The sequence below is a fragment of the Erythrolamprus reginae genome, chromosome Z, assembly GCF_031021105.1.
Source record: "Erythrolamprus reginae isolate rEryReg1 chromosome Z, rEryReg1.hap1, whole genome shotgun sequence".
Taxonomy (NCBI): Eukaryota; Metazoa; Chordata; class Lepidosauria; order Squamata; family Dipsadidae; genus Erythrolamprus; species Erythrolamprus reginae.
Window position 1 is genome coordinate 43,236,983 of NC_091963.1, and position 24,152 is coordinate 43,261,134.

Genomic DNA, 24,152 nt, shown 5'->3' on the forward strand with positions numbered 1-24,152 from the left:
TTGTTTGAGGAAGCACTGATTGCTGCAGTTGAGAAGGTATTCAGTGGATAAGATGCACAAAAGGCATCCGGTCAAATTTTACCAAGGGGAAACTAGAGTGACTCACTCCTCTACAAAGGAAGGTTATAACATATAAGGACTTCATAGTTTGTGAAAACAAAAAGGTTAAGTAGGAACTAGAATTTTAAAAAAGTGGTTACATAAATTACTTTTGCTTTCATACTTTTAAAATCTAAGTTTATATAAGGTAGCTCTCAAGTTACAACCACAATTGAGCCTAAAAATTTTATTGCTCATTGAGCCTAAAATTTTTATTGCTCATTGAGACACTTGTTAAGTGAATTATGACCTGACTTGGCATAGTTGTTAAGTGAATCACTGCAGTTCTTAAATTAGTAGCACAGTTGTTAAGTTAATCTGGCTTTCCTATTAATTTTGCTTGTCAGGAGGTCACAAAAGGGAATCACATGACCCTGGGACACTGAAATAGTCATAAATGTAAGTCAGTTGCCTAGTATTTGAATTTTGAATATGTAATCATAAGATTGTTGCAGCAGAAGTAAGTGTAAAAAAATCATAAGTCATTTTTAGTGCAATTGTAACTTTAATCAGTCACTACATGTGTTGTAAGTTGAGGACCACCTGTAATTATTTTGAGCATCTAATAATATCATTTATGTAATTACAGTAAAGTCAAATAATGGGAAATGTTGATTAAAAAAGAAAGTATTTCACGCAGAAACAAAATGCAGAACTTGCTATAACAAAATACTAATTCTTCACCAAATGGACAGACTTTAAAGAGTATAGTTAAAGTTGAATAATATTACATCAGGATCTATTAGTGATGAAAATAATATGTAATATTCACAAAGTCACTATATGTCTAAATACCAATTTTGGAGAAAGTTGTTGTGTTCTTTAGCCTTTGTCTGCTAAAGAAACATGATATTGAATTAAACCTCTTTTGGTCTATTCTAAAAGAAGTCTTACAATTACAGCTTAAGACCAAATCATGTCTACTGAAACTGCAGTGATGCTAAGGGGATAAACAATGCCAAATTGGTATATACTGTAGCCTTACACACTGTCTTTTCCTAGTATTAGGCACATAGTTAGAGGTGACAGGGGAGGGCAAGTCTAGCACCAAAGGTTCATCCATGATATGGAATACAGAGAGCCTTGAGGCCACTCCATCATCACCATCTCATGTTGGAAGTGTCTCCTGTGATGAAAGCAAAGTGAGTTTGCTTGCATTTATTCTCTCCTTAATGAGTAGGTTTTCATATGTCAGAAAGCCACATTCAGTTTAACACAATTGGAAGTCAATTGGAAAGCTTAGGAGTGAGTTACCATGGAGATGGGGAAAGATAAACACTACTGTACTTCTGACCTTCACTGAAGCTGATTTCTCTGCATGACAGCTGAGGTCAAGGGGGCAGTGTGGGAAGCTCATTCCATCGGTACCTCGTCTGTATCTAGCCCAAGGGTAGGAATTGCTATTTCTAGATGAGGCAGTCCATTAACCTTCACAGCCTGTTCTTTCTTTCAAATAGGTGTCAAATATAGGGACGAACCTGAAATAAATGGTGGAAATTAGATGCCTTTGGTTAACTAAGCTTGAATGTGGGTCTATTTAAATATTCTAAAACAGAATAATATCTTTTGGTTTAATTGGCTAATGGTCTTTCCCCGCATAAAGCTTGAAATAAAAATTCTTTCAATGACAGGCATTTCTTGTTCTTGTGTTAAAGTTTCACTAATTGAGATGATCAATAAATTGGGAGGGATATGGCTGTATGTTGCATTTTCACCATGTTCTTCCTGGAATATTAGGCATATTTTGGGGCAAAAGCTTCTCTGGTTTTAGGTATAAACCAGTAGTTTTCAACCTGTCTAATGCTGTGACCCCTTAATACAGTTCCTCATGTTGTGGTGACCCCCAAACATAAGTCTAGCATCAATTCTCCCAACAAAGCTTTAATCTGATTGGCAGGAAGGTCAGAGGGACACCCCCACTGTAAACACCTGATTGGTCGGATTGTAAAAATTTGTTCCAAGGCACCAGAATAGAAGCTTGACCCTGACCCCTAGATTGAGAACTATTGGTATCAAAAAATAAATGCTGAGCATCTGAGCAAACTCTGAAATGATCTGTGACAAAATGGTTGGTAGGACTAGTGTAATATACTGTATATATTCTACTTTTCAATTGGGAGCTAAAAGCAGCATACGTAGTGCTCCTTGCTTCTAGTTTACCTCATAAAAATCATATGTTGGGCTAATAAGAGAATGAGTTTCCTAAAGTTCCTTGAGAAATGGGCATCTCTAGTCCTAATATAAGAGAAGAAACAGAAATATTGGCTTGATAGCTCAAATTGTTCCATTTTTGGATTTTCAAATAGCCTTCCATTAATTAATTACATAGCTGCCAATCTCATATGATGTTTTTAGGCAGCTCTTGACAAATCGTACAAATATGGTTAAAAACAAAATGTCTTCCCCTCCTATCCTGACAGTCTTGCAGCTTCAATCCCTATCCTAATCCAATGTTTTGGGGGAAAGACAGATCATCGTATTCATCTGGAAGGCTAAAAGGGTAGGATCACTTAGATTTGAGATGTGGGAGCTGTTCCAAAGGGCTAGTTGTTGGCTTTCTATGATATTTATGTTTTAAGTGATCTTCTTTACTTCACTTAGCAGAGTATTATCATAGCAGAATTGTGCAATAATGTACATTGGATACATAAATACACTGACTCCAATATAAGCTTATGTGTTTTATTTCTTCTTTGTGGAACTTGTTTTATGTTTTCACAAATAACAACTTGACACAGCAGAACTATATTACTCTTCTCAGGTAATAACATATATACACAGTCCTTGTACTTCATTTAGATCCTATCCTATTCTTAAATATTCTATCTATGAACATATATATATTGGATACTGTAGCCTAGAGGTTAATTCTCTGCCTTACAAGGCAAAGGTTGCAGGTTCAAGTCCCAGTGAGGGTATGGCTAACTGATGAGGCCAAAATAAGGCTGAAATAGATCTATCCTTGTCTCCCTTAATTTTCAAATTCAGCAAAAAAAACCATGTGACACATACAGATAGAATTGTCGGCTATCAATAAAACTGCCTTGGAAATGGCCCTGGGTTGGGCCGAGAGGCAAAAAAGGAGCTGTGATGTTCCTTCAATATACCAGGGTAATTAGACACAAAATGTAACCCTTCCCTGGTACAGAGCTGAAAGGATTGGATACTGTAGCCTAGAGGTTAATTCTCTGCCTTACAAGGCAAAGGTTGCAGGTTCAAGTCCCAGTGAGGGTATGGCTAGCTGATGAGGCCAAAATAAGGCCAAAATAGATCTATCCTAGTCTCCCTTAATTTTCAAATTCAGCAAAAAAAAAACATGTGACGCATACAGATAGAATTGTCGGCTATCAATAAAAAATTAGAGAATAGGATGGCCCTGGGTTGGGCCGAGAGGCAAATAAGGAGCTGTGATGTTCCTTCAATACACCAGGGTGATTCGACACAAAAATATGTAACCCTTCCCTGGTGCAGAGCTGAAGGGATTGGATACTGTAGCCTAGAGGATAATTCTCTGCCTTACAAGGCAAAGGTTGCAGGTTCAAGTCCCAGCGATGAGGCCAAAATAAGGCCAAAATTGATCTATCCTAGTCTCCCTTAATTTTCAAATTCAGCAAAAAAACATGTGACATATATGTCACATGTTTTTTTTTGCTGAATATATATATTATATTATTATGCTGAATAATTATATATATATAATTCCCTCATGAACTTAACATTAAGAGAATCTATCTGTTCTCTATGATGCAGATTCACCAACAATCAGCATACGAATCAATAGAATTCTCCCTCCCAACTGCCAAAACTGACTATATACCAATATGCAAATTCTCCCTCATATAGCATTCTACTCCCCTTTTTCCATGCTATATGCTAACACTAATGCCACTGGGAAGGTGTGACTCTGAGGTCCCCTCAAGTATCAATATTTAAAGGACAGAATCCGCAGCTTGCCCATACCAAGAATGCTGAAGTTGGAAATAAAGAAGGATGCCATAACAAAACAAGTTTTCCGTACATAAGGCTATTATGTCTGTACTGTAAATTATTCTTCCTTAGTGAAGAAAACAGGTCAGTGAGATTCAAGGGGAAAATTAAGTATTACACCAAAAGGGAATAGCCTTAGCCCCTTAACATATCCATTTCCCCAGGAATCTTGTAAACAAGAGAACTAAGTTATTAAAGTAGAAGGTAGCTTTTCCATCTCAGAAACTATTTGATGTATGTGCTTCAATTGTCAAAATTTTTAGCAATACCCACGCTGGCTGGATTAATCTAGATATTGGTCACATGTTTGAAGGAACACCAATTCGGACTGGCTGGTAAAGGAAAATTTGAGTTCCTTGCAGTTTACAGGGGGTGTGGATAAACAACTAGAACCATGGGCAATCAGTTGGAAGGGAAACATGAAAGGGTCTCATTTTGTTAATCCTTGATATTTCAAAAATGTAATATTTTTAGTGCATATTGATTTTTTAAATGTGACAGTGTAGACAGAGGTTCTCAACCTTTTCTTCATCATGGACCCCCCTTAAATATCTTGTGTGGCCATTGGCCATGGCTACAGAACACCAAGACTTAAGATTTAAATTCATAATATTTATTCAAGTATTTGTGAAACTCCCCTCCATGATGATATTGTCCATGTCCTACAGGCTGAAAACCATATCCTCCAGGGTGATGGGGGAGGCGTTTTTACCCTTCCCCAGCTCCAGGGAAGCCTTTGGCACCTGGGAAGGGCAAAACACGAGCCTACGAGGCCCACCAGGAGTTGGAAAACAGGCTATTTCTGGCCTCCTGAGAGCCTCCGAAGGACAGGGAAAGCTGTTTTCACCCTCCCCAGGCATTGATTTATGGGTGTGGGCACTCATACATGCACGACAGTACACACCCACTCTCTTTCAGCACCTGAGGGGGGGGGGAAAAGGTTTGCCATCATTGGTATAGTATTTACTCCTGATTCATTCATGTTTATTTGTTATCTAGCAGAATATAAAATTATTCTGGCTTTTACTATTTGAACATCTTTAACCAGATTTCATCCAGAACTGTTTCTATTGTACTATCATGGATAAGAGAGATGGTTTCCCACTTGAAAAAAAATAATCTATTAAAACTGCTACAATAAGAAATAAGAATTTTACACTTTCAGTGGCAGTATTTCAAAGTATTGAAGAGATTTTGCCCAAAGATGAAAAATGCTCTTTTTCTAATTACAGCTTGAAGGAGATTTTGCTTTGGCTCCTGGTTTCCCATCTCCTCCCAATCTGGATTATATTGGCTACCACAAGTATATTGATGGAATGTTGCCTGTCGAAAGTCCTACATTGTATGGCCTCCATCCTAATGCCGAGATAGATTTCTTAACAGTTCAGTCTGATAACTTATTCAAAACTTTACTGGAAATGCAACCTAGAAATCTGCTTGCTGGAGAAATTACAGGACAATCATTAGAAGAAAAGGTGAGACTGTTGTGTATTGCTAATGTTTATTCCATAACACCTTCACCGAACTGGAGTAATCCATAATTTGAATGATATCAGAATTAAAACTTTGTTCCTCTCAAAACATGTATGTTTGACAAATAGGGATGTGAGAATTGTATAAAGTGTTCCAAACAGGAAAGAATTCATTTTAGTCTAAATGGAAACATTTGTTTCAGTTATTTCCATCCATATGGAATGAAGCAGAAGTAGTGAGGTGAGAGTGTGACATGGAGACAGGAAGAAAAAGTCATGGATATTGATGATGGTTCAAAGGAGGTATAAAAAGGAAGACTTTGAGAGATCAAGTAGACCACACCAGAAACAGCTGAGGGAAAGAAGAGCAGTTCATACAACTAACCTTCATAGCCCAATAAAACCCACTCTAATTTTGTTTTATTTCAACAGCCAAAATATTTTGTTTTTCCTTTATGCTGAACTACAGTTAATTCCATCAGTTTAACACAACCTCTGGATTGTAATATCTGATCAGAGTTTGAAACAAAATGCATTTTCTGTTTCAGGCTTATTCCAAATGACAAGCAATATTTATATCCCTGTATTATTATTATTTTTTAATCCACTGTTCTGCATGTTCAACACTTATTCCAACCAGCACTTGTTTTATAGAGCAGGATTAAATGTAAGCAAAATGCATACCTGATAATTTTACTTTGTATTTTATAAGGTAAAAAATGTACTGGATGAGATTTTGGAAAAGCTGCCAGAAGAATTTAATTTAGCTGATATAATGCAAAAGTCTGTTATGCGAAGCCCATATATTCTTGTGTGTTTTCAAGAATGTGAGAGAATGAACATTCTCATCAGAGAGATACGGCGATCAATAAAACAATTAGACCTTGGATTAAAAGTAAGGAATATATTGCATTATCGTTATTAAATTTACGTTACACATATTTTACCATGGGACAGTCTCTACATACATGTACTATGGAGGGAAACAACAGATCGTATCGGATTGTAAATTTAAATGTCTCTTTTGTTTCAAATTTCTAGGGTGAGCTAACATTTTCGTCTAGTATGGAAACTTTACAATCATCGCTGTTCTATGACCAGGTACCAGATGTGTGGTCCAGTCTGGCTTACCCATCTACTTACAGTCTTGCACAATGGTAAATGCCTGTCTTTAAGAAATGAACCTCTTTAGTTACATTACATAAACTGTATTTTTTAAAGCAAAAAAAGAAGCATTATTTAAATTTCAAAAAACTTTTTGAACCTTAAAAGGAATATAACTATATTACTATGATTTTGCATGTACTATGACATTTTTAAGTCTCAAAATTTAAAAGATGAAGAGTTTCTAAAATTTACAATAGATCATGTAAAATTGTGGGGGTAATATGCTGGCTCTGTTAAAAAATGCTATTGCTAACATGTTGTAAGCCGTCCCGAGTCTAAGGAGAAGGGCAGCATAAAAAAATCAAATAAATAAATAAATGTATTTATCTTCCTAAATTTAACATATATTCCCTTGTTTATTAGAAGGTAATATCTTTATATTACAGGCTATTCCATAAAACTTGTATGATCTACTACCAATATCCAATAATATATATGTTAGTGAAACAAATTATATAATGCAAATTATTCCCTAAATTAATTTCTTATGCACCTGTGTTTATCATTGCTATAATTTTATTCAGGTTTAATGGCCTTCTTTTGCGATGCCGAGAACTTGATACCTGGACACAAGATCTTGTACTTCCTGCAGTAGTGTGGCTTTCGGGTTTCTTTAATCCTCAATCTTTTTTGACTGGTATGTTTATATTGATTCATGCTATTTAAATGTCAAGCAAAACACGCTGCATAATAGAGCTTCAATTTTGAAATAATTTTGAAGCACTTTTTTTTAACAGATAGTTTCCTTAAAATGTCACAAAGTTCAAACATCACAAATTATGTCACATAGTGAGGAGGCAGCCATATGCAACAATTGACTGAGAAAGTGATCAAATATATGAATACAACTTATTTAAAAACTTATCAAGAGTTCAGATGATGGAAATCCAACAGCCAGATAATATAAGACACACTGATGTACTGAACAGGCTTGTGCCCACTTTATTTTTCTTATAAGTTAAAAAGTAGTGTGATTTCTAATAAAGTGTGAAAAGTCATGTGGGTACATATAGGTTACGGATAAAAATTTGATATTAAACCATATTATGCCTTAGGTGTCATACAAATTGCATCTATAGAATCTAATTTTTTAGAAGAAAAGAAAAGCTGTTTCCTTTTCTTCAAATCAAAAGCTGTTTCTGTATTAAAAATATGTTAGTTTGCAATAGTTTCTAAAAAATCACATTTCGTACCAAGGCAAACATAACTTTTTAAAATGTTCTAAATTACATGGAATTGATTTATTTTTAATAAACCTGGATTTATTTCTATAAAGTTGGATTAAATAATTTTTCCTCATTAATAATGTCCTGCATTTCCCATATTTAGAATAGAATAGAATTCTTTATTGGCCAAGTGTGATTGGATACATAAGGAATTTGTCTTGGTGCATATGCTCTCAGTGTACATAAAAGAAAATATAGATTTGTCAAGAATCATGTGGTACAACACTTTACAAGGCCTTATTAGCTATTGAAAGCAAGTTTGGTGCAGTATTAAGGCAACAGGCTAGAAATTGGGGAATCCTAAGTTCCAATTCCACCTTAGGGTAAAGCTATATACCTTACTTTGAGCCAATAGCTTTCCCTCAACCCTAGTAAGAAAGGGGGGGAAAACACCCTGTCAAAAGATGGAATTTGTGTAGGTAGGCTCCAAGCATTGGACATAAAGAGAGAGGGAAATATCCATAGTCATAGTTCCCTCTAAGCTGAGCAGTGAGCAATGGCTCACTTAAAAATCATCATCAACTCAGAGTTTTTCAAACCTGCCCAGAAGCCGAGAGGGAAAGAGTGAGAGGGAAAGAGTGCCGCCCAGTCCCGAAGGGACTGCCGCTCAGACACTATACTTTTCCGCCCACCCCCCAAAAAAATTAGAGGGAACACTGTCCATAGTAATAAGTACACAACCCATAAAATAAATTGTCCTATTTCATCTCTTCTTGAAAGCCATTATGCAAACTACAGCACGTAAAAACAATTGGTCACTGGATAAGATGTGCTTGACTACTGATGTTACCAAAAAGAGTAGAGAAGATTATGGTCATCCACCAAGAGAAGGTGCATATATTTTTGGACTTTACATGGAAGGTAAGTTTATTAAAATTCGATACTAGCTATGATCTAGATAGAGCAGAGGTCCCCAACTGCTGGTCCACGGACCGGCACCGGGCCGTTGGGGGTTTTCAGCCGGTCCGCGGCGCCAGGGCCCCCTCAGCCTTTCCGCACCACCAGCGGCGCTCCCCCCCGCCAGCCAGCCAAGCCCCGCGCCCGCCGGAACCAGCTCCTCGCTCTCCCCCCGCCGCCCGCCGCGTTTGCAGGAGGTGGGGAGGGTCGGGCGGCCCGCCAAGGCCAGGAGGGACGCCGCTGCCCCCCCCTTCCCTCTCTCCGCCCGCCGCTGCGCCTCCTTGACGCCGAGAGGAAATGTCGGCAAAGGCTTTTCTCAGCGGAGGTCTTCAATGTCGGGGGCGCACGGGCGGTTGCACGCGCTCCCTATCTCCCTGCTAGCCCACTCGGAGTATTCAAAATAAGAAAAACCTTTGCCGGCGAAGGCTTTTCTTATTTTGAATATTCCGAGTGGGCTAGCAGGGAGATAGGGAGCGCGTGCAACCGCCTGTGCGCCCCCGACATTGAGTATCACCTTCGCCGGCCCCACCTCTCCTGCAAACCCCCTTGCTGAGAGCCCGGGGCGAAAGTGCTCTCGCAAAGGTGAGGCGGGCAGGGCGTGCGCGCGTCACCGCTGAGAAGAACGGAGAACGAGAGTGAGTGAGAGCAAAAGACAGCAAGATACAGAGAAAGTGAGAAAGAGAGAGTGAGAGAAAGGGGGGGAGAAAGAGATAGCAAGAGAGAGAACAAGAGAGAGAAAGAGCGTGAGAAAGAAAACAAGAAAGAGTGAGAGAGAGAGAAAGCAAAAGAGACAGAAAGAAAACAAGAGAGAGAAAGTGAGAAGAAGAGAGAGAAAGGGGGAGAGAGAGAGAAAGAGAGGGAGAGGGAGAAAGAGAGAGGGAGAGGGGGGAGAGATAGCAAGAGAGGGAGAGAGAGAAAGAGAGAGGGAAAGGGGGGAGAGATAGCAAGAGAGGGAGAGAGAGAAAGAGAGAGGGAAAGGGGAGAGAGGGGGGAGAGAAAGAGAGAGGGAGAGAGAGAGGAGATAAAGGAAGAGGAGAGAGAGAAAGGAAGAGAAAGAAAGAAAGAGGGATAGAAAGAGAGAGAGAGTGAGAGATGCTCATTGAGCCTTTCTTTGAAGTTGCCTTTCTTTCTTTCTTTCTTTCTCTTTCTTTCTTTCTTTCTTGCTCTTTTTCTTTCTCTCTTTTACCTTCCCTTCCTCTATTTCTTCTTTTCTTTCTCCTTCCTACCTTCTTCCCTTACTCTCCCCTTTCATAAGTTTCCTTGCTTCCTTCCTCTGTTCCTGTCCCTTCCCCCCTTCTTTCTTTCTTTCCTTCCTTCCTTTCCTCCCTCCATTTCTTGCTTTCCTTTTCCTTCCTCCCTTCTTTCCTCCCTCATTCCCTTCTTTCACTCCTTCCTCTCTTACTCTCCCCTTTCACACCTTTCCTTGCTTCCTTTGCACCCTTCTTCTGTTCCTGTCCCTTCCCTCTTTCCTTCCTTCCTTCCCACCCTCCGTCCATTCATTCACCCATTCCTCTCTTGATCGCCCCTTTTACGGCGCCGCTGACAGCTAGCTCCCCCCCCCCACCGGGCCATGGAAAACTGGTCTAGCTTAAAGCCGGTCCCTGGTGCAAAAAAGGTTGGGGACCTCTGAGATAGAGGACCCATCTGTAAAAAATTATCAATATCAGGCATATCAAAATGATGAATGGTATGTGTGCATGTTAATAGGCTTTTTAGTTTCTTTTTTAAATGTAACTCTTAATTTTAACTTATTTTTATCTCGATGTATACTTTTTTTATATGTTGTAAGATGCCCCGAGTCTTCAGAAAGGGACGGCATATAAATTTAATAAATAATTTTTTTAAAGAAATATATTTTATTGAATCAGTGAAAAGTATAGTAAGCTTTTTGATTACAAGCAAACCTGGACTTATTTTATTTATTTATTCAATTATTGAATCACAATAGGGACCAGACCTTCCCAAATTAATTAATTTAGCCAACCCAATACTTTATGAATTTCTTTGCTGTTGTATCATTAACTCCGGTCATTAAGTGAGTCACATAGCAGTTAAGCAGATCCGGCTTCCCCCAATAACTATGCTTGTTTTATGTCTCCTGGGAAGGTTATAAATGATAATGTGACTCTGGGACAAGGCAACAACTGTAAATACATGTCAGTTTGCCAAGCACTTCAATTTTGACCATGTAACTTGCAGGGAAATCATATGTGTGAGGATCATAATGTCACTTTTTTCAGCACCACCCTTATTTTGAATTGTTAAACAAATGCTCATTAGTCAGACTACCTGCATTAAAAAAAAAAAAAACAGTGTTCACTATATAGAAACATAGAAACATAGAAGACTGACGGCAGAAAAAGACCCCATGGTCCATCTAGTCTGCCCTTTTACTATTTCCTGTATTTTATCTTACAATGGATATATGTTTATCCCAGGCATGTTTAAATTCGGTTACTGTGGATTTACCAACCACGTCTGCTGGAAGTTTGTTCCAAGGATCTACTACTCTTTCAGTAAAATAATACTTTCTCATGTTGCCTTTGATCTTTCCCCCAACTAACTTCAGATTGTGTCCCCTTGTTCTTGTGTTCACTTTCCTGTTAAAAACACTTCCCTCCTGAACCCTATTTAACCCTTTAACATATTTAAATGTTTCGATCATGTCCCCCCTTTTCCTTCTGTCTTCCAGACTATACAGATTGAGTTCATTAAGTCTTTCCTGATACGTTTTATACTTCAGACCTTCCACCATTCTTGTAGCCCGTCTTTGCAATTAAGCACAATAGAGCAGGGGTCTCCAACTTGCCCAGAGTTGAAATCCATAGGTCTTAAAGTAGCTGACATTGCAATAGAATATTCTGTACTTGTTGCTAAAATTTTGAAATGTATGTTATCTTTTCAACAGCAAGCTCCATTATAATGAAAAATACAGAATTCATATCAATAGGTTTTCAGGCATATGACAAAGCTCAAGGATTGTGATTAATATTCTACCTAGCTAACTACACACTTTTACTCTGCAGAAGTTAAAATGTGTATTTCTTGGTGGCAGGAGCAAGATGGGACATTCAAGCAGGAGTTGTAGCTGAAGCTCGTTTGAAGGACCTGACTCCGATGCTGCCAGTCATCTTTGCCAGAGCAATTCCGGTAGAGAGGCAAGAAACCAAGCAGATTTACAAATGTCCAGTTTATAAAACTAAACTTAGAGGGCCTACCTACACATGGACTTTTAACTTAAAAACTAAAGAAAAGCCATCCAAGTGGGTGCTTGCAGGGGTAGCCTTGCTTTTGGAAGTTTAGCCCACGTTTTTCTTACCTACAACAAGGTATTCACACATTAAATGAGGGATCTCCAAACTTGGCAACTTTAAGACTTGCGGACTTGAAGTCCCAGAATTCATAGCTGGCTGGAGAATTCTGGAAGTTGAAGTCCATAAGTTTTAAAGCTGCCAAGTTTAAAGATCTCTGCCTTAAATCATGTATATTTCTATTTGAAATGATCACAGACAACCTTCAAGATAATGCTTTTATTGAATACTTGTTTAATGCAACATATATATTTTACATTTCTGCACATAGAAACAGTATATATGTACAAGTGAACTTGCAAAGGATTAAGTCACTAAATCATACATGTTAGATATGTAATATGTAGATAAACCATTGGTTCATGCCCTTTTACCTGAGGGTATGACATTTCAAGTTTTCATAAATGGCACATTTTATTTCTAAACTAAGTCTATAAAGAAAAATATTTTTAAACAATATATCCTTTTATTATGTGCAGGAAAGTATTGCTGTTCCTAATATTAATAGCCTATTTCCTTAGAAATATTTAATAAATCAAAAGTGGTTATTCCACATTTCTGAAACATAATGTTTATAAATGAAAGTTCAATATTTAAATTTTAAGTAAATATAGTATATGCCTAAATCACCAAAATCAGAATTTGCACAGATATCCTGAGTACTTTCACTCAATATGATGCACTGACATACTGCAATAAAGAAGAAGAAAAAATGTTTAGAGTTTAAGAAAGAGAATGTAACTATTACAAGCTGTAATTCAAAGAACTGTAATTCCACCAATTGTATTTGTTACAACTTCCAATGTAAATAGTAAGTCATGAGCTTTATAATAAAAAAAGAAAAATCATTAAATGCAATCACAAAATTATTTTTCAAAATTAAAAGTCTCTTAATTTTTGCAAATTTATTGGACAGGATGTTAGAATATTTAGCAGGAATGTTTTAAGACTCAAAGATCTCACTTTCTTTAGGATTCACTGAACTTTTTACTTTACTTTTTTATTTTTTTATTTTACTTTTTACTTTAAAGGCTTTAAAATTAGCTTATCCAGGCAAATCATTCTTATTAGAGAAGCGTATTCCCAGAAAATGTAAAATACCCTGGCATGGAAGGGTATATTCTTCTTACCTTGCCCACCAGTTTGCATTGCAACAGAAGTGCGTCTTTTGTACATTGCTTGCACGCATGCGCACGTCAGTTCACAGAAATGGGTATTTTTTTGCAATCTGCAGTGACCAAAGGACCGATTTGAAAGCTTGGACTGCTGGCCGTCCCTGCCGGTTCAGCAAGCAGCACCAAATTTCCGCTACCAGTTCTAAAGAACAGGTCTGAACCTACAGCAACCCACTACTAATGGGAGGAAAGAAATTCCTTATAGGGGATGATGTGAGGATGGAATTTGGTGAATGGAAAAGAAGAAGCTGATTGTGATGTATGTTAATCTGGGCTGGGAAAAGGTAGTCTTTGCCATCATCCACCTAACAGCTTGCTGTGGTTGCTCTTGGATAAAGAACATAACTGCATGCAGCTGTCTGGTAGGTTGTTGTTTAATTTCAGTTCCAAATGGACTAAGTAATCATAAGATTAATTAGGCAAAATTATTACTTGTGGAACTGCATGACTGCAGACTTTGCGAAAAACCTGTATCAACACAAATTCAAACTCTCTCTACTTACCTACCTCTCTACCTACAAGTGCACTAGAGTGCCTTTCGTCCCCTGTCCTATTGCTCTCCTATATCTCCTATTCATTTCTTCTATTCCTATATCTCTTCTTTTATTCTTTCATTGATATGTTCTATTAATATATCTTTTCTATTATTTCTTAAATATATTTTATTATGAGTTTCTACTCTATAACCTTCATCATGTATTTTACTATGTGTATATAGATATATACCCACTAAAACCCTGACAAAATAAATAAATAAAATAAAATAAAATAAATACCCCAAAAAGGCATGGGAAAAATGAGAGGAGCAGTAGGCATGCCACCCTGAAGAAAGGATGGAATATAAATCTAAATAAATAAAAATAAAATAAATATATATCAAGTTAGATTGCTACATATGGTGATTTCGTAGAACTGACAATATTGGAAATACTTCTGATTCAAATCACCGTGAAAAAGTTTAGGTATAAGCTTACCTTTCAAGATAATCTTTTACATTGCTATAACCATAAAGCTTTGCCAGATAGACAAGTGTTCCCATGGAACAGTAATCATCAAGTTTACGGCAGTGGCTGCAGTTACATTTTCCTCGGCAAGGAGGGCACAACCACTCCTTAAAAGTGGGAGAAAAATATTAGTTTACCTTACAAGTAATATGTTATCACCTAAGCGCAGCTGCATAAAGACAGTGTTGCATATGATTCTGAAGTCATGTATAATAAAAATAAACAATCAGATCACCAGTAATTTCATTGTGTCTTACATTTCATTATCTCACAATTCAAGCAACTAGAGACTTACTGGATTCAGAAGGGCTACTTTCACATCTTCTCCATAGCAATTACGGAGACATGGTCCACAGAACTGTCCCTGCACACCGGTACAGTCTTTGTTATGACAGATGGTTTTTGTATCAGTTGTCTTTCTGCGGCACTGATGGCATGTGGTTCCCTAATAGTGGGATAAATAAAAACATTATTTTTAGAAAGCCACTTCCAATACATCTGAAGATAAATATGGTGCTTTTCATCAACCTAATTCAGATAAAGAATTTAACAAAATACTATTAGCCAAAAACAAAGATAATTATACAACTCCCAATTCAAATGCATGTTTCAAACAAGGCAAGATGAATTAGCTAATGTATTGAAATGGAGTGGAAAACCAATTTCTAAAAGGGAAGTTGAAAAGCCTGCCAACATATTGGTTCTGCAAAGTTGTAGCAATATTTCAGGTTTTACAAGTTTTACTAAAACCACCCAAACTTAATATAATGTTCATAGACATTTTCTTCTGAAGATATAACCATTATGAAAAAATTAGCATTTATAAGTAATTCCAAACTTTTTTTTTTAATTCCTGGAAAGCATTTACTACTCTTTTGAGGCAGTAACTTCTGCTAATACCTTGAGAAGACAAATAATTTGTTGGTAGTTATTTTACTGTCTGTGTTCTAGGAATTGTCAATATAATTTTAGATTGTAATTAAAATATTAAATACTTCACAATACAATATGACAATAGGGAAGATTAAGTATTTATGGGAAGGTGAAAGAACAAGTAATTCAACCAGTATAAATAATACTGTGGCAGCTGGATCATTATATAAATGTAAAGATATCTTAAAACCCTTTGTGTACATAGAGAGGGTAAAAAACTGTTTTGATCTAAACCATTGCATTCAGTTCAATGTATGTCAAACTAAGCAAATTTAAAAACAACCTACCCAAATGCTATGGTGTATTTTGTCCTTATTTGTATATGCAATTTGTTGTAAGTCTTCATTTGTTATAACAACTGACCTAAATCCTCTGATTGTTGACACTTTTCTTTTTTCCAGGGCTCCTAAAATATGCTATAAGAGAAATTCACCATCTCTAAATCAAATACAGCTTCAGACTCTGTATTCAAGTGGAGTTGCAGTCTAAATAGATTGCCCACTAAAATATTTATATTTTTAGTATGTAGTGTTTATGAGAGTAAGTTTATTTTAAAGAATTATCTAGTACAATAAATCATCTATTGTATTTAATTATAAATTGTGTCTTGAACCATAAAATATAGATTTCATTAATTTACTATATATTTATTCTTTACTGACAACTGACAGGCTTCTCAGTTTTCTTCCTTGACTTATTTTTTCTGAAAATCTAATTCTCCCCTCTAATTGACTGTATACTACCACTCAATAATTGCAGAACAAAGGATGAGAAATTATTGCATTTATTTTAATTTTATGAAACTTGGTAAATGGAAGAATTAAGTACTATTCATTTGTACTTCATGTTTTTTACAGATTGGCCTCCTGCCAAATCCAAAAATTCATTCTGTTTTCTTTTATAACTCACCCATTTATATCTTGATATTATTTTAAATAGAAAAATCTGAAAATAGTGTATTCAAATTCCCAGAGGCAATTTAGTGAAATTGCTTCTGGATCAGAATAGAAATATGTCTTCCTCAATATACAGTATCTTGGATTCTTTAACCTTCAAATGGTCCACCCAGTTTACCAGTTTAATCCAAAGTCTATTTCAGATAAACCTATTGTCATTGGAACAGTGTGTAAACCCAGCAATCAATCGACTATAAACCACAAAACATGCTATTCATTACAAGGACAGACATAAGGCTACGGCTGTCAAACTCACAATCCATGAGTCAGCTGCATCATGTGCTGGCCATGCCCACCCCCATTTTAGCAAAGGAGGAAAATTTGTGATATATCACATGACAATGTGATGATGCAACTTTGACACCCCTGCACTAGGCTATTCACTTAAGCGTTTAGCTCATGCTTGGTAAGTTCCATCCTTGCTACTTGCTAATTATTCTTTAATAAAATTAATCCAAAACATAATTTTGATATGTACCTCATTTAGTTTTCTATTCATATAGTTGTGATCTGTTTCGCTATCCATCCATTGCACAGGTGGGCTTCTTTCCACAGCAAAGTTTTCTGGGGGATGAGCAGTCCTGATTGGGTTAGCTCGAAGCTTTATTGGGCCTCTTAAAGATCTCTTCCTTGGTGCTATTTTTGGTCTCTAAAACAAAAGAGAGATTTTCTTTGTGAACATGCAGTCTCGAGCAATACTTTATCAGTTGTTTTAAAAAAATAAATTGAAATGTATTAAATTGCCTTTGGGAGACTATGTAACAAGAACATATACATATTTGGACAAAATTAGTGGAAAGTTTGGAAATAATTCTTACCAGCATTAATTTCAGAATTCTTTGTCCTAAGGGAACAAGTATGTGAAGGAATGTGAAACATAGTTCTATCTTGTCAGTAATGCAGAAGGCTTATTAAATTAGGTTTGAAAATAATTTGTTCCTACTAATACAGTAGGTGGTACATGTTTTAATACCTCACTAAAATCCAATTAATTCATCTTTGTTAAATACAAATATATATTTGGTAAAATAAAAGAGGCAATAAGAATTACATGTATATCCACTCCTTTCTTTGTTTTGTTGACTATTAATTCCATCTAAGAAACTTACATTAGTTCTCACCACAGCTTTATTTTCTTTTATATTCTGATCTCTCCTCAAAAGTACATCAGAGTTTTCATCCTCTTCCTCGGATTCAGAAGATGTATCTGGATCTGCATTTCTCCCATTGGTATTTCTTCCTTGTTTAGGAAAAGAAGATTTGGGGGAAGACCTTTTGACTGATTTGTTAGGATGCTGTAATACTCCCCTAGTTTTGAATCTTCTTTTCCTAGAAGATGAGTTAATTTCCATCTCTTCTTGTTTAACTAAAGATGGGTTATTGTCTCCTCCTAATTGCATTTCCTAAAAAAGAATGAATAAACAACCTATGTTACATACAATTGCACTTCCATTATGAAAAAACTAATATTTTCCTTCCCTTACCTACATCAACCATATATAAAGTATCTTTTTAAAATATCTTGATTTTTACTTAAATAGATTCACAATTATCTGATTTGTAATCAGTAATTTCAGATGAATTGTTCAAGTTGGCTCGATACACAGAAAAAGAGCAAAAGATAGATGGCCAGGATCTACATTAGAGAACAGGGAAAAAAATCATAGTAAAATATTTTCAAATATCCAAACAAGAGCCAGCTTACAATGACATCTAGCTAATAAATTAATTCAAACATTCATCTGAAATACTGTAACGAAAAATGCACCACAGAAATTACAATGGTTATGTAGAGAATAGATTTAGGTCCACAATCATAAGCAGCACTATTAAACATTAGTAGTAATGCAACTACATATTGGAAGAACACTCCATAAAGAAATAGAAATGGAACCTACAGCTACAAAAAGAAAAAATTAGTTTACCAAGGTTTTTCACTTGATTTCACCATATTTTAGAAAGCAATTACAGTATATAAGAAAAATAAATAAGGTTGCAATTTAGACCATGAGGTTCATAAGAAATTTTATTTACTGGATGAAAATTCTGCATAATGTGGTACAACTTGTTCCCCTACCATTCTTGATGTTCCAGGCAAGTTCTCATTCCTGTCTTCCAATGACAGAAATTTCATGGGAATATCAAGCTCAAAACCAAAAAAATCGTCTTCATCACTTGGAGCATTAAATATTTTAGCCAATTTCATCATCTATCCAATTCATAAAAAATATAAAATAGTCAGATTGGAAAAATAATCATTTTGTGCTATGAATACTACCATGATGTTAATTTTCTACTCAGTTCTATTCCTTAAGTAACACCCAGAAAAGCTAATAAACAAATGGAGAGAAGATGCTAGTCAGATCGATTCAGCTTGCAAATCAGTAGATTAGTAACAAAGAAACAAAATTCAAAAATAACAGGTTTAGAAACTCTGCAGGTATAAGCAACAAATAGTTGATTAATTACCTAGAGATAGGGTACTAAATATAAAAGACAAATGGGACCCAAGTGAAATCTGGTATATAAAGCACAGGTGTCAAACTCATGGCATCACATTGCTGTCACCTGATGTATCGCGATGTTTTTCCCTTTCACAGAGCTGGGGTAGGCATTGCCTGTATATGTCACATCCAGCCCAGAGGCTGCCAGTTTGACACTTTCGATATGGAGTACTCTTACATTTAAGACCATCATACATATCCACCCAAAAATGGACAACCCCTTCCACCAAATAGAACTTAATATAGGTCAATTAAGGAACAATACTACAAGTAAGGTAACTTAGTGAAATAAATATACTAGTTGTTAGAAGAGCTGTAAGTACAAGTTAACAAGCATGGTTTGACTTAGTGGGATTTCATTTCAGGTCATCATTATATATCTGCTGCGACAGCAATTTCATTTTCTCCAGGGCTAATAGGTACATAGTCAAAACAATGGACATAATTACCAAAAGCTAAGAGCATTATCGGGAAAATTTGAAGATCTCAAAGACAAAAATATCATTGAATATATAATTCCTTAAAAAAACCAAAAACCACAGGATTCAGCATGCTCGGTGCTGAATTCGGTGGAATAGCAAAGTGCTGTTTGGTGGAATGGCTAGACAATATTGATGTGGCCAGACACTGAACAGAAGCATCCCCTGGAAAAGTTGGAAGAAGGGTACTTTGACAGCATCAATGTGAGGGGCCTCTGAACTTAATATTATCTGTCCACATCTCACTGGAATTTCATATCACAACTTTCTCTGCACAACTAAAAATACCAAGAATTGAATCATGTATTGGAAGAGCTTTTTTCCTAATATATACGCCAAGATTGTTCTATATCCGGGGTGTCAAACTCAAGGCCCAGGGGCAAGATCCAGTTTGCAGGGTGCTTAGAGCTCTTCCCATGGGGCTGTGCTGGAAACAGCAAAGCACCAGCCTGCAGTGCTTCTACCAGTGAAAACAGACAGTTCTCCTGAGTTCAGTGTGTTTGCTGGCAGAGGGTTGCAGGAGGCCATTGCAGCTGAAAACAGAGTTTGGGAGTGGTTTTCACTGGCAGACCACTCAGGCCACTACAGGCACCAGCATGAGTTATGTTGAGCTGGCCACCCCACCACCCCCAAGTCAAACACAACCCTGATGCAACTCTCAATAAAATTAAGTTTGACACCCCTGTTCTATAGTATTCTCACTTTTCTTCCAATTCTATTAGAAGTTTTTCTCTATGCATTATAACATGAGGCTTTATAGATTTTAACAATTTAACAGAAAATGTACACAAAGAGCTATGAAATCTAGTTGCAATGCATAATTGGCTTCAAGAAAAAAGCTTATTAATTCTTACCTTACTGTATAGTTGAGCTAATAACTGCTGTGGTTGTTATATGCTGAACTAACTTTATCTTTGCATTTGCACTAGAAAACTCATTACAGAGTTGCAAGTAATTATTAGCAGGAGGTTCATTCTTCAATTTCTGTGTAATGGATAGTGATTTAAAAACATATTGCAGTCCATCCTGCCTACTTTGTTCTGATTGTAAGAACCATACTCAGGCATTTCAGTGGAGCCAAATACCTTAAATTTAAATGTGAACTCTTCAATACATACCAGGTGTACAGTTAACAACTTTTATAGAAAACATAATAGTGGTGCATTATGTTCTCCATAAAAGAAAGAGTTCTTGCTACAGTTCTTCTTACTAAAGTTTTATTTTTTCCATTCCTTTTTAGCTGTTTGAGCACAATGGCTAATTGACTGACTATAGGCTTTTAAACGAATAGTTGAACACACACCCTTTCTCCGCAAGAGGGTTTTAGGCTAAACAGAGGTCTTCAAACTTGGCAACTTTAAAACTTGTGGACTTATTCCACAAGAATTCTGGGAGTTGAAGTCCACAAATCTTAAAGTTACAAAGTTTGAAGACCTCTGCCCTAAGGACACGGTGGCAATAATACTCTTCTAATTGTTGTCTAGCAACCAGATTAAGTAGCATTCAGCAATCTGAAGTTAGTTGGGGAAAGATCAAAAGCAACATGAGAAAATATTATTTTACTGAAAGAGTAGTAGATCCTTGGAACAAACTTCCAGCAGACGTGGTAGATAAATCCACAGTAACTGAATTTAAACATGCCTGGGATAAACATATATCCATCCTAAGATAAAATACAGAAAATAGTATAAGGGCAGACTAGATGGACCAGGAGGTCTTTTTCTGCCGTCAGACTTCTATGTTTCTATGTTTCTAAGAACCCAAAAGGAATCTCAAATTTTTCTAGATAAATTAAGGAAATGAATAAAATTACCTGGGCCATCATCAGTTTGGCTAAGGGCCAAAGGCAATCCCACAGTTTTTCTTTTCAGAAGAAGGGAAAACTGGATTCTAAGCATAAGGGGGGGGGACAGAAAAACTTCAGTAAGCACAGCTAAAACTTGTACAGCCCAAACTTGCAAGTATCTCTAATATTTTTTGTTCAAATAATCAGAATTTCCTTAATAAGGCCAGAAGATATTTAATAAACTTTATTATTTAGTCACTAATAGGTACCCTGATATCCTCTTGATAGGTTTCGTTAATAGTTCCTCAATCCCTGCTAATGCTTAAAGTAATGTTTGTCAACCAATATGATTTCTAATTCTCAGCTTGCATAAATTTCAATGATAGTTTTACTTTAGCTGAGTACCTGGGAGAATTCAAACACCTGAAGATTTACTCCCAATTAGAAATGATTGAGTGAAAGGCTGGCGTATCTAGGAGCGCAACAATTCGCACCATCAAGATACTGTTTAAGTTAAAAGAATGGAGTCAAAGCTTCTCCGGGCCACCCCTTTCAATTACAGTATCTCTAATGCGAAAATATTTTATAGGCACCAGGTTGCCTACCCCAGTTTTACAGCTGTATGTAACCACGGTTTCCCTACCAGAAGTCTCCTTCCTGCATTGTCAAACGCATCTTATTCCGCGGACGCGAATTTACAATATTGAACAAACTTTCTCTAAAGTGTTATTTCTATCTGCACCCAGAAAAGTTAGCCCGTTTCGTCCCAAGTCTATCTGGGTGCAGATAGAAGCTTCGCGAGGGCTAGGCACTCCAATCGCAGCCGATTAAAAAACGCGTTCTCTGGTTGTTCTCCCAGTTTCACTGAAGGAGTTTGGGGGAAAAACAGGGAGAAAGTGCAATTTTTGGCCACTGTTGCCTCCATCATCCCTTTCCCCTTCCCCAAAGTAAAGCTGCAATATCGACCTTCCTACCGCCGGGCGCAAGCCTGAAACGAAGGTGGTTAATAAAAGGGCGGCGCCCAGGGTAGAGCTCAGTCGAGTGGGCTGCGGAGAGCGCCTGGTTCCACCGGACGCGAGCACACCTGATAGATTGCCGGACGCGTGGAACGGCCAGGGGGTGGGGGGGATCGCTGCTGAGAGGTCCTCACCCAAGAAAAGCAATACTTCCCGAGGGCTACAAGTCCCTTTTAGATCCAACCGGTGTACCATTGACGTAGGTCTTAAATAAAGTGTCTTTCTTTAAGTTTGATGAACATCAGATTGTCTCGGGACATTTGACTGGGGTGCCGTTAAAAAATTCTTTTTCTTAAGTTATAGCAAGTCCCAGAAAGGATTTATTTTGCTTTGGGGTGGGACCAAGTTATAGCAAGTCCCAGAAAGGATTTATTTTGCTTTGGGGTGGGACCAAGAAAATGCTGTGGGTTGCACGTGTAAATGCAGGTATTTTTGGAAAGAGGTGCTAATAATTAAACAGAAATCTATAAAATTCAGTGAAGAGAACCAAACCTCAAGTACCAAACTAGATTTAAGAATTATAACATATAATTTTAAGACATTATACACTGCTAGAATTGCTTTTAGTCAGATAAACGATTATAAAAAATATTTCCTTTCTCTGTATTAATTCATCTATAATTCATTGACCTTACCTGGATTCCTGCTGTGAAGAATGTTGGAGTATTCTTACTCAGTTTTCTCAGCTAAGAAAAAAAAAAGAATTACTGTAAATTCTGTACAATTTATTCCAAGCCAATAAACCCTTCCCCAAAGAGAGAGTTGGATGGACCTTAATTACCATTTTCAATTCTGCCTTGTGTTCACCAGGTTTTAGATTCACCTGAAGACTTTCTAACTAATTGAGTATTCTTCTTTCTGGGCTGTCCCCTAAACAATTTAAAGATACAACCTGCCCAGTTATGGTTCAGTCATGCAACCTTTCACTGCCCTATTGAAGCACGTGGATCCCACTGGTCCCCTTGCTATTCAGGGTACTCTGGTTATCACCAACAAGGCTACCAGAGGCCTGAGGGCGGCTGAAACCAGCAGACACACAGCTTTGGTCAATAGGCGGGTTTTATCAAAGGGTATCACACACACTCACATTCACTGGGCATAAAAAAAAGAGGGGGGAAAATCAGATACTCACCAACAATGAAATGGTTTAATTTGGCCAACTATCTCAAGACTATAAATTCCCTATAAATTCCAGGTCAAATTATCAGAAAGACACCCTGTGAGTAAATGGCAGGGTGTGACTATGCTGGAAGTTATCCCTCTAGCTGAGCTCATTGCTAGCTGACTTACCAATGCTGTTGGAATATTTTTTTTCCCTTACCCAAATTGTCCTCAACCAGGTTAAGTTTTTTAAGGGTTAAAAAAAAGCAGGCAGCTATCTGAAGAAGTTCAGGTCTTCCTTCAAGCGCAAGTGCAAAGACCTCCTCCTACCAGCACAGCTTATATGCATTTCAATCAGTCCCTCCTTCTCAACACCATTCTCTTTCCCATTTGCTCAAGACCATCATCATATATCCCATATAAGGAAGTTTGCTCCTCCCGTAGTGGGTCTCTTAAGTTTTTACAGAATACATTTATCTAACAAAAGTAATCCTTGGAAGGTACATGTTATCTGAATTGCCTGGGTCAGCTACTTTCAAGGTCTATGAACAGGGTCAATAAAGGAAACAAAGCAAGCCATGGTTTCAGAGCCTTAATAAGAATCTAAATGCTCAAATAAAATATTCTTTTCAAATCCTGAAAGTGTTTTTTCAAGGGGAAATTGGATTTTCCAAGACATTTCCAAGATAAGAAGTGAAACGTCTTCAAAGAAAAACCAGAAAGTCAAGTTGCCTCTTGAAAGTATTTGGAGCAACCATGACCTATATCAGTGGTTCCCAAACTTGGCAACTTTAAGACTTGTGGACTTCAACTCCCAGAATTCTCCAGCCAGCATAGCATAGCATAGCACAGCATAGCATAGCATAGCATAGCATAGCATAGCAGGCTGGAGAATTCTGGGAGTTGAAGTCCACATGTTTTAAAGTTGCCAGGTTTGGGAACCGCTGACCTAGATGACTGACAATCTTCATAGATATTCTTTCCAAATATTCTCTTGCATTATTATGGAGAAAAAAGACACTAGATAACATCTATACCC

At 37.0% G+C, this 24,152-nt stretch overlaps 2 protein-coding genes across 14 annotated transcripts in view; one reads left to right on the forward strand and one right to left on the reverse strand.

Annotated features, from left to right (window-relative positions):
* DNAH11 (dynein axonemal heavy chain 11) overlaps positions 1–13,004 on the forward strand; it is a 213,708-nt gene extending 200,704 nt beyond the window's left edge. For all 4 annotated transcript variants that reach the window (XM_070727462.1, XM_070727463.1, XM_070727464.1 and 1 more), the window contains 6 exons: positions 5,319–5,561; positions 6,271–6,453; positions 6,600–6,715; positions 7,250–7,362; positions 8,672–8,812; positions 11,904–13,004. In XM_070727462.1, coding sequence (XP_070583563.1) covers positions 5,319–5,561; positions 6,271–6,453; positions 6,600–6,715; positions 7,250–7,362; positions 8,672–8,812; positions 11,904–12,151 — 1,044 coding nt within the window. In that variant the 3' untranslated portion in view covers positions 12,152–13,004. The remainder of the gene's footprint in view (positions 1–5,318; positions 5,562–6,270; positions 6,454–6,599; positions 6,716–7,249; positions 7,363–8,671; positions 8,813–11,903) is intronic.
* On the reverse strand, positions 12,364–23,481 carry CDCA7L (cell division cycle associated 7 like). Of its 10 annotated transcripts, none has more exons than XM_070727468.1 (10): positions 23,334–23,427; positions 22,648–22,698; positions 21,024–21,100; positions 18,305–18,436; positions 17,337–17,630; positions 16,706–16,876; positions 15,559–15,687; positions 14,634–14,783; positions 14,309–14,445; positions 12,364–12,849 (listed from the first exon to the last, which is right to left on the reverse strand). In XM_070727468.1, exons 3-10 carry the CDS (start codon positions 21,033–21,035, stop codon positions 12,825–12,827), a joined length of 1,050 nt encoding a protein of 349 aa, XP_070583569.1. In that variant the 5' UTR covers positions 21,036–21,100; positions 22,648–22,698; positions 23,334–23,427; the 3' UTR covers positions 12,364–12,824. The 10 variants fall into 10 exon arrangements, with proteins under 10 accessions (XP_070583569.1, XP_070583570.1, XP_070583571.1 ...); XM_070727469.1 differs by having other exon boundaries at positions 23,145–23,427; XM_070727470.1 differs by having other exon boundaries at positions 23,303–23,421.
* Positions 23,482–24,152: the final 671 nt, after the last annotated feature.